The 16,416-nt window shown below is 45.1% G+C and overlaps 1 protein-coding gene across 3 annotated transcripts in view; it reads right to left on the reverse strand.

Moving 5' to 3' along the window:
* Window positions 1-16,416, reverse strand: part of LOC129862500 (enhancer of mRNA-decapping protein 4-like) — a 56,123-nt gene that overhangs the window by 14,383 nt on the left and 25,324 nt on the right. The window contains exons 5-19 of one of the 3 annotated variants that reach the window (XM_055934236.1): window positions 15,958-16,144; window positions 15,643-15,790; window positions 13,904-14,008; window positions 13,677-13,786; window positions 13,445-13,528; window positions 13,047-13,142; window positions 12,848-12,947; window positions 12,559-12,739; window positions 12,363-12,429; window positions 12,154-12,245; window positions 11,851-12,032; window positions 11,653-11,732; window positions 11,455-11,539; window positions 10,653-11,236; window positions 10,464-10,565 (exon numbers count right to left, since the gene is read on the reverse strand). In XM_055934236.1, the coding sequence (XP_055790211.1) occupies window positions 10,464-10,565; window positions 10,653-11,236; window positions 11,455-11,539; window positions 11,653-11,732; window positions 11,851-12,032; window positions 12,154-12,245; window positions 12,363-12,429; window positions 12,559-12,739; window positions 12,848-12,947; window positions 13,047-13,142; window positions 13,445-13,528; window positions 13,677-13,786; window positions 13,904-14,008; window positions 15,643-15,790; window positions 15,958-16,144 (2,203 nt within the window). Of the gene's footprint in view, window positions 1-10,463; window positions 10,566-10,652; window positions 11,237-11,454; window positions 11,540-11,652; window positions 11,733-11,850; window positions 12,033-12,153; window positions 12,246-12,362; window positions 12,430-12,558; window positions 12,740-12,847; window positions 12,948-13,046; window positions 13,143-13,444; window positions 13,553-13,676; window positions 13,787-13,903; window positions 14,009-15,642; window positions 15,791-15,957; window positions 16,145-16,416 lie in introns of all 3 variants that reach the window. The other 2 variants (XM_055934237.1, XM_055934235.1) reach the window with 2 other exon arrangements.

Below are 16,416 nucleotides of genomic sequence, written 5' to 3' on the forward strand. Positions count from 1 at the left end.
AGGATGAGTTGATGAGCGAGGTGAGGTAAGGGAGAAGGTCTCCGGAAATGGTCTGGAGAAGAGAGGAGGGGATAGGGTCAAGCGGGCAGGTTGTTGGGCGGCCGGCCGTCACAAGACGCGAGATTTCATCTGGAGAGAGAGGGGAGAAAGAGGTCAAAGCACAGGGTAGGGCAGTGTGAGCAGAACCAGCGGTGTCGTTTGACTTAGCAAACGAGGATCGGATGTCGTCGACCTTCTTTTCAAAATGGTTGACGAAGTCATCAGCAGAGAGGGAGGAGGGGGGAGGAGGATTCAGGAGGGAGGAGAAGGTGGCAAAGAGCTTCCTAGGGTTAGAGGCAGATGCTTGGAATTTAGAGTGGTAGAAATTGGCTTTAGCAGCAGAGACAGAAGAGGAGAATGTAGAGAGGAGGGAGTGAAAGGATGCCAGGTCCGCAGGGAGGCGAGTTTTCCTCCATTTCCGCTCGGCTGCCCGGAGCCCTGTTCTGTGAGCTCGCAATGAGTCGTCGAGCCACGGAGCAGGAGGGGAGGACCGAGCCGGCCTGGAGGATAGGGGACATAGAGAGTCAAAGGATGCAGAAAGGGAGGAGAGGAGGGTTGAGGAGGCAGAATCAGGAGATAGGTTGGAGAAGGTTTGAGCAGAGGGAAGAGATAATAGGATGGAAGAGGAGAGAGTAGCGGGGGAGAGAGAGCGAAGGTTGGGACGGCGCGATACCATCCGAGTAGGGGCAGTGTGGGAAGTGTTGGATGAGAGCGAGAGGGAAAAGGATACAAGGTAGTGGTCGGAGACTTGGAGGGGAGTTGCAATGAGATTAGTGGAAGAACAGCATCTGGTAAAGATGAGGTCAAGCGTATTGCCTGCCTTGTGAGTAGGGGGGGAAGGTGAGAGGGTGAGGTCAAAAGAGGAGAGGAGTGGAAAGAAGGAGGCAGAGAGGAATGAGTCAAAGGTAGACGTGGGGAGGTTAAAGTCACCCAGAACTGTGAGAGGTGAGCCATCCTCAGGAAAGGAACTTATCAGGGCGTCAAGCTCATTGATGAACTCTCCAAGGGAACCTGGAGGACGATAAATGATAAGGATGTTAAGCTTGAAAGGGCTGGTAACTGTGACAGCATGGAATTCAAAGGAGGCGATAGACAGATGGGTCAGGGGAGAAAGAGAGAATGTCCACTTGGGAGAGATGAGGATCCCAGTGCCACCACCCCGCTGACCAGAAGCTCTCGGGGTGTGCGAGAACACGTGGGCAGACGAGGAGAGAGCAGTAGGAGTAGCAGTGTTATCAGTGGTAATCCATGTTTCCGTCAGTGCCAAGAAGTCGAGGGACTGGAGGGAAGCATAGGCTAAGATGAACTCTGCCTTGTTGGCCGCAGATCGGCAGTTCCAGAGGCTGCCTGAGACCTGGAACTCCACGTGGGTCGTGCGCGCTGGGACCACCAGGTTAGAGTAGCAGCGGCCACGCGGTGTGAAGCGTTTGTATGGTCTGTGCAGAGAGGAGAGAACAGGGATAGACAGACACATAGTTGACAGGCTACAGAAGAGGCTACGCTAATGCAAAGGAGATTGGAATGACAAGTGGACTACACGTCACGAATGTTCAGAAAGTTAAGCTTACGTTGCAAAAAATCTTATTGACTAAAATGATATAGTACTGCTGGCTGGTGAAATAGGCTAGCTAGCAGTGGCTGCGTTGTTGACTTTGTTTGAAAGTGTAGCTGGCTAGGTAACCTCTAACTGGCTAGGTAACCTCGACAATTACTCTAGACTACACAATTATCTTGGATACAAAGACGGCTATGTAGCCAGCTAAGATCAAACAAATCAAACTGTTGTACTGTAATGAAATGAAATGTAATACTACCTGTGGAGCAAAGCGGAATGCAACTACTCACTCCAACCCGGAAGTGCGTATCGTAGAGGGAGAGGCAATAGAAGTGTTGTTTCTTGTATTATTGTCTTTTGTGTCTTTAGAGGACTGCTTCACCTTAATGTCCCCTTTCCCCCCTTTCCCTTTTCTTCTGTCCTTATTTTGTCCCACTTTGTCCCTTCTTTGTCCCTTCTTCTCTTCTGCCAACTAGACACTCCTTGTTAGCTAGCTAGCTTCTTCCAGGAATGTCCCTAGCAACTGCCTAGCAACAGGTAACCAACTTAGCTAGCTAAGAAAATGGTATAATTTTATGAAAAAATTGTTACTTTTTCAAAAGCCTTTCTTCTTTGTTTGCTGCTTTTTTCATGAACTGAAGTTCAATTTCAATAGGCAAACAACAAGTGGCTACCTAGCTAATACTTACAAGGATTCCTAAATCATTGCTAAGAATAGTAAAAATGACTGCAGTTTCTACTGGTCATTGTTTTCAGGCTGGTTGTATTGGTGCCATCTAGGTACCAAGCTAAAGCTAGCTAGCTACCCCAGAAGTTGCGGTCAAACAAATAATGCTTTATTACCAACGCGGTATAGTAAACACATCATTCGTGGCCGGTGTTTGCAGACTTTTTTGTACAGCTTTGACAGTGCTACTGATAGTAGTGGTGGCGCTTGGCTTGCACGTGCAAATTTAGAACCCACAACATTCTATAATAAAACTGTGTTATGACATGTCTTTTTTGACACGCAAAGACCCAAACGGTGTTCCATAGTATATGTCGTGAAGCTAATAGCAGTGACACTATTACTGTAACTCCGATAGGGCAACATGTGTACAGGTGCTCGACCAGTCGGCAAAAGACAACATCACCCACAACAGAGAACGGTTGATTGTCAAGGGGAATGAATTACATTATCTTGGCATTAATGGATTAAGCCTTTGAGTTGTCTCGCTGAAGTTCTTACTCTTTTAAATGACTGCTAGACTTGTTGACTGCTCGGTCCACACAGCAGACATTGTGGGCTAGGTTAGGAAAGCGGTGTTAGATCAAAATGTATGTCATGTACCTACATTATATAGGTATGCACCATCAGCTTTGAAATCGGTTTTGCACATCGGCATTAAACTAGACATCCATACCGATGTTGGCATTTTTAGCTAATGTCGGCCGATTCCGATATATTGCGCATACCAAATATTTGCTGTTGTTTGAGTGTCTTATTGCCTAAGACAGTGGTCTGCCACTGCAAGGACAATCAGCTGTCCGTCCTGTCTCCCTGTAGCGCTGTCTCAGGCTTCTCACAGTACGGACATGGCAATGTATTGCCCTCGCCACATCTGCAACCCTCATGCCTCCTTGCAGCATGCCTAATGCACGTTCACGCAGAGGAGCAGGGACCCTGGGCATCTTTCTTTTGGTGTTTTTCAGAGTCAGTAGAAAGGCCTCTTTAGTGTCCTAAGTTTTCATAACTGTGACCTTAATTGCCTACCGTCTGTACGCTGTTAGTGTCTTAACGACCATTCCACAGGTGCGTGTTCATTAATTGTTTATGGTTCATTGAACAAGCATGGGAAACAGTGTTTAAACCCTTTACAATGAAGATCTGTGAAGTTATTTGGATTTTTACGAATTATCTTTGAAAGACAGGGTCCTGAAAAAGAGACGTTTCTTTTTTTGCTGAGTTTATTTAATTATAGCGATTGTGTTCTATACACGTTTATAGACATGTGTTGTGTATTTGATGAAGGGCTCATCTGTAAAAGTATTGATGCAGGGTTCACCCCCTGCTAAAATTAAGGTTAAATAACATATGTAAGCCTGAGTTCCAACTGTACAAAAAAAAAAAAATATCCTCAATAGTGGTTGAGATGACCTCTGGGAGCCAACTCCAAAGATACCACATTCAAGTCCCCCACTCATACAAATGTAGGAAATGGTTACCCCTGCTGCTGTCTCTGACTCCACACCCACCCCCGCCCGGTCATCTAGAGGTGTGAAGAGGCCAGCCCAGAAGCGGAGGAGGGCCAATGCACCAGCGGGAACTAACAGAGGGAGAGGACCGTTGGAACACTGTGCTATAGGATGATGTGGAGCCATTCCCACCAACATTTCAACCTAAAAAGGCAGCCAGGATCTCAACTGGATGTGACTGGAAAGTACAGCCCCTTCATCTTTGTGTGTAAACTTACATTTTTAATTACCATAGAATTTCTGTATGCTCTCTATAGTTATGTATCAATTAACCAATTCAGCCACATTTGTGCAAACTCGTGAGGGACACCTGGGAGACTTCATACTAAATATTATGTAGCTCACACACGGTTGCCCTGTTGTGGACAACATCTAAATTACCCCCAGCTTCCTCTCTCAATGTATGGCCTTTCTTTTGCATTTCAAAGACAACACATCAAAAAACATATCCATATATATTTTTCATTTCACCAGATCTGTGGTGTTATATTCTCCTACATTGATTTCACATCTCCACAAACATCAAAGTATTTCCTTTCAAATAGTATCAAGAATATGCATATCCTTGCTTCAGGTCCTGAGTAACAGGTAGTTATTTGGGTATGTCATTTTAGGCAGAAATTGAGATTAAGGGTCCTATCCAGAAGATAGAAAATAGGACCCAAAAACAATAGAAATACCTTAATTACATAAGTATTCAGACCATTTGCTATGAGAATCAAATGTTATTTGTCACATACACATGGTTAGCAGATGTTAATGCGAGTGTAGCGAAATGCTTGTGCTTCTAGTTCCGACCGTGCAGTAATAGCTAACAAGCAAGCTAACAATTTAACAACAACTACCTAACTACCTAAAGGAATGAAAAAGAATATGTACATATAAATACATTGATGAGCGATGGCCGTGCGGCATAGGCAAGATGCAGTAGATGGTACAGAGTACAGTATATACATATGAGATGAGTAATGTAGGGTATGTAAACATTATATAAAGCGGCATTGCTTAAAGTGACTAGTGATCCATTTATTACATCCAATTTTACATCATCTCTCGGGTCCCAGCTTTGATGCACCTGTACTGACCTCGCCTTCTGGATGATAGCGGGGTGAACAGGCATGGCTCGGGTGGTTGTTGTCCTTGATGATCTTTTTGGCTTTCCTGTGACATCGGGTGGTGTAGGTGTCCTGGAGGGCAGGTAGTTTGCCCCCGGTGATGCGTTGTGCAGACCTCACTACCCTCTGAAGAGCCTTACGGTTGCGGGCGGAGCAGTTGTCGTGCCAGCCCAACAGGATGCTCTCGATTGTGCATCTGTAAAGGTTTGTGAGTGTTTTTGGTGACAAGCCAAATTTCTTCAGTCTCCTGAGCTGGAAGAGGCGCTGTTGCACCTTCTTCACCACACGGTCTGTGTGGGACGAACATTTCAGTATGTCCGTGATGTGTACGCCAAGGAACTTAAAACTTTCCACCTTCACTACTGACTTGATGTGGATAGGGGGGTGCTCCCTCTGCTGTTTCCTGAAGTACACCATCTCCTTTGTTTGTTTTTTTGAGTGTGAGGTTATTTTCCTGACCCCAGACTCCAAGGGCCCTCACCTCCTCCCTGTAGGCAGTCTCGTCGTTGTTGGTAATCATGCCCACTACTGTTGTGTCGTCTGCAAACTTGATGATTGAGTTGGAGGCGTGCATTGCCACGCAGTCATGGGTGAACAGGGAGTACAGTAGAGGGCTGAGAACGCACCCTTGTGTGGCCCCAGTGTTGAGGAGCAGCGGGATGGAGATGTTGTTTTCTACCCTCACCACCTGGGGGCAGCCCGTCAAGAAGTCCAGGACCCAGTTGCACAGAGCGGGGTTGAGACCCAGGGTCTCGAGCTAAATGATGAGTTGAGGGTACTATGGTGTTAAATGCTGAGATGTAGTCGATGAACAGCATTCTTATATAGGTATTCCTCTTGTCCAGATGGGTTAGGGCAGTGTGCAGTGTGGTTGCGTCGTCTGCAGACCTATTGGGGCGGTAAGCAAATTGAAGTGGGTCTAGGGTGTCGGCGATGTGATCCTTGACTAGTCTCTCAAAGCACTTCGTGATGACGGAAGTGAGTGCTACGGGACGATAGTCGTTTAGCTCAGTTACCTTTGCTTTCTTGGGTACAGGAACAATGGTAGACATCTTGAAGCATGTGGGAACAGCAGACTGGGATAGGGATTGATTGAATATGTCCGTAAACACACCAGCCAGCTGGTCTGCGCATGCTCTGAGGACAGGGCTAGGGGTGCCGTCTGAGCCGGCAGCCTTCCGAGGGTTAACACATTTAAATGTTTTACTTACGTTGGCTGCGGTGAAGGAGAGCCCGCAGGTTTTGGTAGCAGGCCGTGTCAGTGGCACTGTATTGTCCTCAAAGTGAGAAAATAAATTGTTTAGTTTGTCTGGGAGCAAGACGATGTCCGCGACGGGGCGGGTTTTCTATTTGGAATCCGTGATTGACTGTAGACCCTGCCACATACGTCTCGTGTCTGAGCCATTGAATTGCGACTTTACTTTGTCTCCATACTGACGCTTAGCTTGTTTGATTGCCTTGCGGATGGAACAACACCGATGCACTTGCTAATAAACTCGCTCACAAAATCAGCATATACATCAATGTTGTTGTCTAAGGCTATCCGGAACATATCCCAGTCCACGTGATAGAAGAAATCTTGAAGCGTGGGGTCAGATTGGTCAGACCAGCTTTGAACAGACCTGAGCACGGGCGTTTCCTGTTTTAGTTTCTGTCTATAGGCTGGGAGCAATAAAATGGAGCCGTGGTCAGATTTGCCGAAAGGAGGGCGAGGGAGGACTTTGTATGCGTCGCAGAAGTTAGAGTAGCAATGATCCAGAATGCTGCCAGCCTGCGTCGCGCATTCGATAAGCGGATAAAATTTAGGGAGCCTTGTTCTCAGATTAGCTTAGTTAAAAACCCCAGCTACAATAAATGCAGCCTCAGGATGTGTGGTTTCCAGTGTACATAGAGTCCAATTAAGTTCTTTCAGGGCCGTCGAGGTGTCTGCTGGGGGGGACATACACGGCTGTGATTGTAATTGAAGACAATTCTCTTGGTAGATAATGCGGTTGGCATTTGATTGTAAGGAATTCTAGGTCAGGTGAACAAAAGGACTTGAGGTCCTGTATGTTGTTATGATCACACCACGACTCGTAAATCATAAGACCTCCGCCCTTCTTCTTACCAGAGAGATGTTTGTTGCTGTCGGCGCGATGCATGAAGAAACCGGGAGGCTGTACCGACTCTAACGTATCCCAGGTGAGCCATGTTTCCGTGAAACAGAGAACGTTACAATCTCTGATGTCTCTCTGGAAGGCAAACCTTGCTCGAATTTCGTCTACCTTATTGTCAAGAGACTGGACATTGGCGAGTAGTATACTCGGGAGCAGTGAGCGATGTGACCGTCTGCAGATCCTGACCAGAAGACCGCTCCATCTGCCCCTAGTGCAGCACCGTTGTTTTGGGTTGCCTACTGGGATCTGATCCATTGTCCTCGGTGGTGGTCCAAACACAGGATCCGCTTCGGGAAAGTTGTATTCCTGGTCGTAATGTTGGTAAGTTGACGTTGCTCTTATATCCAATAGTTCTTCCCGGCTGTATGCAATAAGACTTAAGATTTCCTGGGGTAACAGTGTAAGAAATAATACATAAATCTAAATACTGCATAGTTTCCTAAGAACGCGAAGCGACCATCTCTGCCGGCGCCATGTTGAACCCCGAAATTCATCTCCGGTGCATCCGGTTACCATTGATCATCTTTGAGATGTTTCTACAACTTGGAGTCCACCTGTGGTAAAATCAATTGATTGTACATAATTTGGAAAGGCACACCCGTCTATATAAAGGTCCCACAGTTAAAAGTGCATGTCAGAGCAGAAACCAAGCCATGAGGTCGAATGAATTGTCCGTAGAGCTCTGAGACAGGATTGTATCAAGGCACAGATCTGGGGAAGGGTACCAAACAATTTCTTCAGCATTGAAGGTTCCCACGAACACAGTGGCCTCCATCATTCTTAAATGGAATAAGTTTGGAATCATCAATACTCTTCCTAGAGCTGGTCACCCGGCCAAACTGAGCAATCGGGGGAGAAGGGCCTTGGTCAGGGAGGTGACCAAGAACCCGATGGTCACTCTGACAGAGCTCCAGAGTCCCTCTGTGTAGATGGGAGAACCTTCCAGAAGGACAACGATCTCTGCAGCACTCCACCAATCAGGCCTTTATGGTAGAGTGGCCACTCCTCATGATGGAAGCCACTCCTCAGTAAAAAGCACATGACAGCCCGCTTGGAGTTTGCCAAAAGGCACCTTAAGGACTCAGACCTTGAGAAAAAGATTCCGTTGTCTGTTGAAACCAAGGTTGAACTCTTCGCCCTGAATGCCAAGCAACACATCTGGAGGAAATCTGGCACCATCCCTACGGTACAGCATGCTGTGGGGTTGTTTTTCAGCAGCAGGGACTGGGAGACTAGTCAGGATCGAGGGAAAGATGAACGGAGCAAAGAACAGAGATCCTCAAAACCATGCTCCAGAGGGCTCCGGACCTCAGACTGGGGCGAGGGTTAACCTCTCTAGGGTATGTGGGATGCTAACGTTCCACCTGGCCAACATCCGGTAAAATTGCAGAGCGCCAAATTCAAAATACAGAAATACAAATAATAAGCATTCATAAAATATACAAGTGTTATACATCGGCTTAAAGATGAACTTCTTGTTAATCCAGCCGCTGTGTCAGATTTCAAAAAGGCTTTACGGCGAAAGCATACCATGCGATTATCTGAGGACAGCGCCCCGTGTAAAAAAGCATACAAACATTTACCAGCCAAGTAGAGGAGACACTAAAGTAAAAAATAGCGATAAAATTAAATCACTTACCTTTGATGATCTTCATATGGTTGCACTCACAATACTCTCAGGTACACAGTAAATGTTTGTTTTGTTGAATAAAGTCCCTCTATGTCCCAAAAACTCAGTTTTGTTGGCGCGTTTTGTTCAGTAATCCAATGGCTCCAAGGCAGTCACAACAGGCAGACGAATACATACTAAAAGTACCAGTAAAGTTCGTCGAAACATGTCAAAAGATGTTTATAAATAATCGTCAGGTTGTTTATTGTCTTTATAATCAATAATATTTCACCGGACAATACCGTTTTCAATAGAAAGGAAAAATAACAAATGACGCACTTAATCAGGTCTGCATACTTCCTCTGTCCTCTGACCAAAATGGCTTTTTACTCGTCGTTTTTCAAATTAAAAGCCTGAAACCATGTCTAAAGACTGTTGACATTAGTGGAAGCCATAGGAACTGCAATCTGATTCCTAACCCATACCCTCTATAGGCATTGAGTTGAAAAACAGCCACATGAAAATAATTCCACTTCCTGGATGGATTTTTCTCAGGTTTTCACCTGCCATATCAGTTCTGTTATACTCACATTATTTTAACAGTTTTGGAAAATTTAGAGTGTTTCCTATCCAAATCTACCAATTATATGCATATCCTAGCTTCTGGGCCTGAGTAACAGGCAGTTTACTTTGGGCAAGCTTTTCATCTGGGGTGAAAATACTGCCCCCTACCCAAGAGAGGTTAACCTTCTAACAGGACAATGACCCTAAGCACACAGCCAAGACAATGCAGGAGTGGCTTCGGGGAAAGTCTCTGAATGTCCTTGAGTGGCCCAGCCAGAGCACAGACTTGAACCTGATCAAACACGTCTGTAGAGAACTGAAAATAGCTCTGCAGAGACTCCCCATCCAACCAGACAACTTGAGGATCTGCAGAGAATAATGGGGGGGGGGGGACTCTCCAAATACAGGTGTGCCAAGCTTGTAGCGTCATACCCAGGAAGACTCAAGGTACCTCTGTTTAGGCTTTGTCATGATGGGGTAGTGTGTGTAGATTGATGAGATTTATATATATAAAAAAAAAAAACTACATTTTTGAATTAAGCTGTAACTTAACAAAATGTTGTAAAAGTCAAGGGGTCTGAATACTTTCCAAATGCACTGTTGGATGTGTCTATATGAAACGATTGGTCAAAAGTACAGACGAATCTTGGTTGACCAAGATTTTTTTTTAGCCGGGGACAGCCCTACTTCAAAACAGCAGTAAGAACAATATTTTAGGTTTTATTGAAAACATTTTTCACAGGGATTTAGATGGTAAAATGACTCCCTACGCTATTCAGTGATAGTTCTCTCACAAACTGAAATTGAGCAAACAGTTTGAATTTTAGCAACCAAGAAACTTGTGATTTCCACTAGATAACACATCCACAGTCAGAACAGCTTTCCCAGTTTGACAACAGATGCCGCTCCGGCAGGCAAAATCAATAGTCGAATATCACAGCCAATCACAACACTGGTGGGTAAGTAATACTGCGAAACACCATCATTGCACTATTAGCGCCAAATATTATGGACATTTTCTGAAATTACAATGCAAAAACATCCTATGTGTAGCAGCTTTAAATCAGAATCAAGTTTACCTTTACAAGCAAACTTCAAATCAAGCACTGACCTCCAAAAAACACAGCAAACACCGCAGCCTTCCAGGGTAATTGAGAACTGAAGGGGAGTTCCACAGATGTCTATCTTACCTCTGTTCTGCACTGGCGTCCTGACTGTCATTCTGGGTTAAGTGGTAGGTGCGTCTGTGGTATGGAGAGGACATGTGTCTGTCCTTAATTTCCTCCCTCGAGCTAAGAGAAACAAAGAGACCCGTGTATGCTCTGGAGTTTCTTGCATAGGTAAAGGCATTGTGCTTATGTCAGTGTGTGTGACCTTACCAGTCTCCCAGGCCATTGTCTCGCAGGCTGTTGCGTGTTTCCCGTGTGATGTCAGGAGCTGCAGGCCACGGGTGGCTCACATTGTTGTCTGAGCAGGAGGCAGCGGCGGCTGCAGCAGCATTCTCCTGTGACAGGGCGTTCTCCAGTAGTGAGGGGGTGTTACTGAGCCTCTGTTCAGCCTCCACTACAGCACCCAGCTCCAGGGGCAGGTGGCCATGGTCAGAGCTGTTCCGGTTTCGTGGAGGGAGGAGGTGAAGAGCTGAGGCTGCAGAAGCCATGCTGTCTGTGTGGAGGGCTGGGAGAGTTTCTCGAGATTCAGCTCCAGACATCCCTCCTAGGCCTCGCTGCAGCGTCTCAGAGGCGATCTCAGGAATGTCCTGAGACATGGCCGTGGAGGCAGATGAGATGACGTCGGGAGAGCGGGCCCGGGTAGGAGAGGCCTGCTGAATCAGCATAGGCTCAATGACCTGCGGGTCCAGCGAGAGGGGCGGGTTTGAAGAGGGAAGCCCCTGTAGAGGGCGGAGGGGGTAGGTGAGGGGGAACATGAGCGTATGAGGAGTGGTCTCTTGTGGAAGATGGTACATCTTTATGAGACAGCCGGGAAGACCAAAATGGAACAAGGAGTAAGGATAATGTCACATACGATGGAGAGGGACGAAAGGTCTTGTAAGTTGACATGAACACGTTACTTTAGCCCCTCAGACTTTACAATTGTGTGGCACACATCCTGCTTTCTAACTGTGTGTAATGACGGCATCATGCTGTAAGTGTGTATGTGTTTGCGTGTGCATGTATGGCCTACCGGCATGTTGTCCCCTAAGCCTGAGATGAGGATGGAGTTGCTTTCCACAGACATCTTAGGGCTCTGGGTCAGCTCCTCTCCTCCCCTGCAGACATTACCATCACTGGATTCAGGGACGTCAAACCACAATCGCTTTGCCTGCTCATTCTAGTCAATTATGAATTCCTCCCCTCTTATGCACTCTTCGAGTAGACCTACCTGGCGCCACTGTCAGAGTTGCTGCTCATGGCTGTCACTATGGTCAGGCTGCTGGCACTGCTGCCTGGGGAGGCTGGGACCTGGGGGAGAAGGGCAGAAACAAAATGAAAAGCAGGATCAAGATGCAGGAGTAATCTTCCATCCTTGGATATTCACTGTAATTTTGATAGAATAGAGAGAATTTGGAACAGGACATACCGAAGCACTGGGGGTCATGAAGGCGTCAGGGGTCATGAGCTTGGGCATAGCAGCAGTGCCGGAGGGGGACAGGAAGTCAGCAAGAGCTGGAATCTTGCAGAGATCATTTTCGGAGCCGCATCCAGACTCCTTATCAGAGCTCAAAACTTCCACACTCATGTCTGTCAAGTGATCTGAAAAACCTAGGAAAGTACAAAGATGGATTTTTATCCATGAAAAATTGGGATAACATTTCTAAAATCTCACTTAAAATGCGAAGAGGATCGTTTTGGTTTATGAAGACTAACAGTTTTCCTAACTCACCAAAGCCATTATTTGAGTTCGAGTGAGGCAGGAACAAGGATGAGCCAGAGCCAAGGTTTGGCTGGAACCAGATCTGCACATCTTGAAGGGACCTGTGGACAGAAGAATACATCAACACCCATATGGGTGTATGAAATGGGATACTACATAATTTAAATGCAGACCTCTTAGTAAATATGGTAATAATGACCCTGAATGAGGACACTCACTTTGTGTGAACACAATATAGCTTGATTTGGATCCCAGCTTTGGATTCCATTGGTCCCTGGTTGCCATCTAGAGATAAAAGGAAGAACAAGTCTTAATAAAACATAAGCAAAAATTTGACCCATGATAATTCAGAGTTAGACCAGCCCATCGTTAGATCAGGTAATCGTAGTAACTGGTATAACAGGTGAAGCCCACCTGCAGTCATACTCTCGCTCTCCTCGTCTGGTGGGAGGACCTCCGTGTGGCACAGGCGGCTGTGGCTGACATCCTGAACACCGAAGCTAAGCACAGGGTGTGTGAGCAGGAACTCTGACACGGCTGTGAAGCTGGCTCTGCCTTTTTCCTGGTCCTGCAACAACTCCATCACATACAACACCTAGAGGGACAACAAAAACCAGTATCAATTACTCTTTATACTAATATCCAACAGGATTACAGTTGATAGATCACAGTGACACAGCAGAACATAAAAAGTTATTCTGACCTTTCTCTGTACGTCACTGAGGATGAGGCATTCTGCAGACAGGTCCAGACTGGCCTTCAGACAGGGCAGGACTGAGGAGTTGAACGGGTCTGGAGAGAACCTAGAGGACATGTACATAGGCTCTTGTTAAAACGGGCCCAGTAACAGACAACTTGCAAGCATGAAAACACAGTGAAACACACAGGTAAAACAGTCAGACCTGATGGTCTGCAGGCAGGTCCATGACACTGTGCACCACATCTTCAACTCCTGGTTCTGATCAGCTCCAGTAATCAGAAAGCGCCAAAATGGAACACTAGAAAGGCAAAAGGGGAAGAACATAAATTAATCTCTCATGGGCGCTTAAGAGAAAATGAATGATTGCAATGGGTAATGCTGAAAAAGATGGCACCTACACATGTGTCTACCTAACCCTGTGGAACTCAAAATGAACATGTTTTTTTTTTTATTATTATTATTTTTTAAATCAGACTATATTTTAAAATCAGTAATAAATACAACCCCCTCCCCACCCAAAACAAAGTCTCATACCCTAAATCCTCCCAACGCCTGTTAAGATAAAGAGTAAAGCAGCAGTAGGGAAAAGCAGTTACTTACTCTGGGTCCTGTTTCTTGTGGTTGTCACAGAACAGCAGGCAGGAAAGGGGGTTCCCGTTGTGGGGCTGCCACTCGTGTAGACATCTGTGGAAGAAGCCGGGGAGAGGACTTCACAAAGGAAAGTCAAAGTAACCATAGAGAAATAGATGGAAAGTAATGGCAAGAAACAGCTGGAATGTTCAAGAATATAATTGAATAGTATAACATTTTGTAAGTGAGTAAAAAGGTCTACCTTGGCTGGTCCTGTCCTTCAATGTAGATTTGCCAGAACTTTACATATCCATCATGACTGGCTGTGGCTAAGACTGTGCCATCCGGAGACAGGGCACCTTCACTGATACGCTGGAGAAAAACAGAAACACCCCAAACTCAATTTCTACACTAAAAACCAGCCTGTAAATAAGTGCTTTCCATACTGGAAACAGACCATGTGATTACTAAATTATTTAAATGCCCTACATCTGTATGTCCTTTTATGGTTATAACTCCGTCCTTCAGGTCAGTGGCATCTACTGGCCAGGTGCTATTGTTGCTGCGGAGGATCTCCAGATCCCACACTTCAGCCTGGGGAGAAAAGACAGGACAATCAGCTGAAGGGAGGGAGTAAAGAAAATAGTACACATGGAGGAGGCGGCGGCATTTGTAAATAGTCCGGTTATGTGTAAGCAGGGCATACAGTGCCTTCAGGAAGTACTTTTTTCAAATTTTGTTGTTACAAAGTTGGATTAAAATGGTTATAGTTTACATTTTTTGTCAATGACCTACACAAAATACTCTGTCAAATTGGAAGAACATTTTGACCATTTGTAAAACAAAATAAGACACTAATATAGCTTGATTAGATAAGTATTCAACCCCGAGTCAATGCATGTTAAAATCACCTTTGGCAGCGATTACAGCTGAACGTCTTTCTGGGTAAGACAAAGAGCTTTGCACACCTAGATTGTGCAACATTTGCCCATCATTTTTTTCAAAATTCTACTTCAAAATTGAATGTTGATCATTGCTAGGCAACCATTTTCAGGTCTTGCCATAGATTTTCAAGCAGATTTTAGTCAAAACTGTAACTTGGCCAATCAGGAACATTCACTGTCTTCTAGGTAAGCAACTTCAGTGTACATTTGGCCTTGTGTTTTAGGTTATTGTCCTGCTGAAAGGTGATTCTCTCCCAAAGTCTGGTGGAAAGTAGACTGAACCAGGTTTTCGTCTAGGATTTTGCCAGTGTGTAGCTCTATTCCGTTTTTTTTTAACCTGAAAAACTCCCCAGACCTTAACAATTACAAGCACAACCGTAAAATGATGCAGCAACCACTATATGCTTGAAAATACAGAGAGTGGTACCCCGTAATGTGTTGTATTGGATTTGCCCCAAACATATCGCTTTGTATTCAGGACAAAGTTAATTTCTTTTCCACATTTTTTGCAGTACTTTAGTGCCTTGTTGCAAACAAGATGCATGTTTTAGAATATTTGCTATTCTGTACAGGCTTCCTTCTTTTCACTCTGTCAATTAGGTTAGTATTGTAGAGTAACTGCACTGTTGTTTATCCATCCTCATGTTTCTCCTATCACAGCCATTAAACTCTGCACTGTTTTAAAGTCACCATTGGCCTCATGATGAAATCCCTGAGGGGTTTCCTTCCTCTCCGGGCAGGAGAAGGATGCTTGTATCTTTATAGTGACGGTGTATTTATACACCATTCAAAGTGTAATTAATAACTTCACCATGTTCAAATGGACATTCCATTTTATTACCCATGTAACAATAGGTGCCCTTCTTTGCGAGGCATTGGAAAACCTCCCTGGTCTTTGTGGTTGAATCTGTGTTCGAAATTCACTGCTTGACTGAGGGACCTTACAGATAATTGTATGTGTGGGGTACAGAAATGAGACAGTCATTCAAAAATCATGTTAAACACTATTACTGCATGCAACTTAAGCACATTTTTACTGCTGAACTTATTTAGGCTTGCCATAACAAAAGTGCTGAATACTTATTGACGAAAGACATTTCAGCTTCTATATATTTTCTTATTGTGTATAAAAAACATTAAAAAAAACATAAGTCCAATAACATTATGGGGTATTGTGTGTGGGCCAGTGACATTTCCATTTAATCCTTTTTAAATTCAGGCTGTAACAACAAAATGTGGAAAAAGTCAATGGGTGTGAATACTTTCTGAAGGCACTGTACATACTCTGTCTTCATGCAGTAAGGCCAGGGTCTGGCTGGCATCCTCAGGGTTCTCTTCATTGTCCTCTAGGATGAAGGGACACCAGATCAACCTCCTATTGGAGTTCAGAGGTGTGTCCTCAGGCCTCCGGACGTGGACAATGACTTGATCCCTGGGAAGCATGTGGGTTAAGGTGCATAACACACAGCTGTACACACGTCACACTATCATATACAATGTGCTTTTAAATGTTCAAAACCAGGTAAATGTATATTGTTACATGAAACAGTAGGAAAGAACCAAGGGAAGTGGTATTATTGAGTAGAATGAGGAGGATACTGGATCTTGCTGCTATGGCAGGTGAGCTGCCAGATGACCAGGTTACCGGCCTCGTCAACACATCCCAGCAGGGTGGAGTCCAGGTGTGCGAAGGCCAGGTCTGTGACTGCACCAGTGAAGCCCTTCAACAGGGTGCGCTCTGCCGAGCCCAAGCTCAACACACGGATCATGGCCTGGTTGTTTGCTCCTGCACACAAGTACAAAACATGAGTTTGCCAACTTCTGTCACATTCAGAATCAATCCATACCTTTTGGTTTTACATGGATAGCTAAAGCAGAGTTGAATGCCAAGGGTCCAAGGCATAGTGCAGTACTTGGGTAAAACACAATATAGGTTCAGTGTATGATTTACCACCGATTTCTCAATACCCTCCAGTCGTTTGTAATTCTGTCATCACTATAAAGTTAAGTGATTTGATGACAGGCAGAGATAGATTCCAATCTAGATAGATTCCAATC

This window comes from Salvelinus fontinalis, chromosome 9, assembly GCF_029448725.1.
Source record: "Salvelinus fontinalis isolate EN_2023a chromosome 9, ASM2944872v1, whole genome shotgun sequence".
In the NCBI taxonomy this organism is placed as follows: domain Eukaryota; kingdom Metazoa; phylum Chordata; class Actinopteri; order Salmoniformes; family Salmonidae; genus Salvelinus; species Salvelinus fontinalis.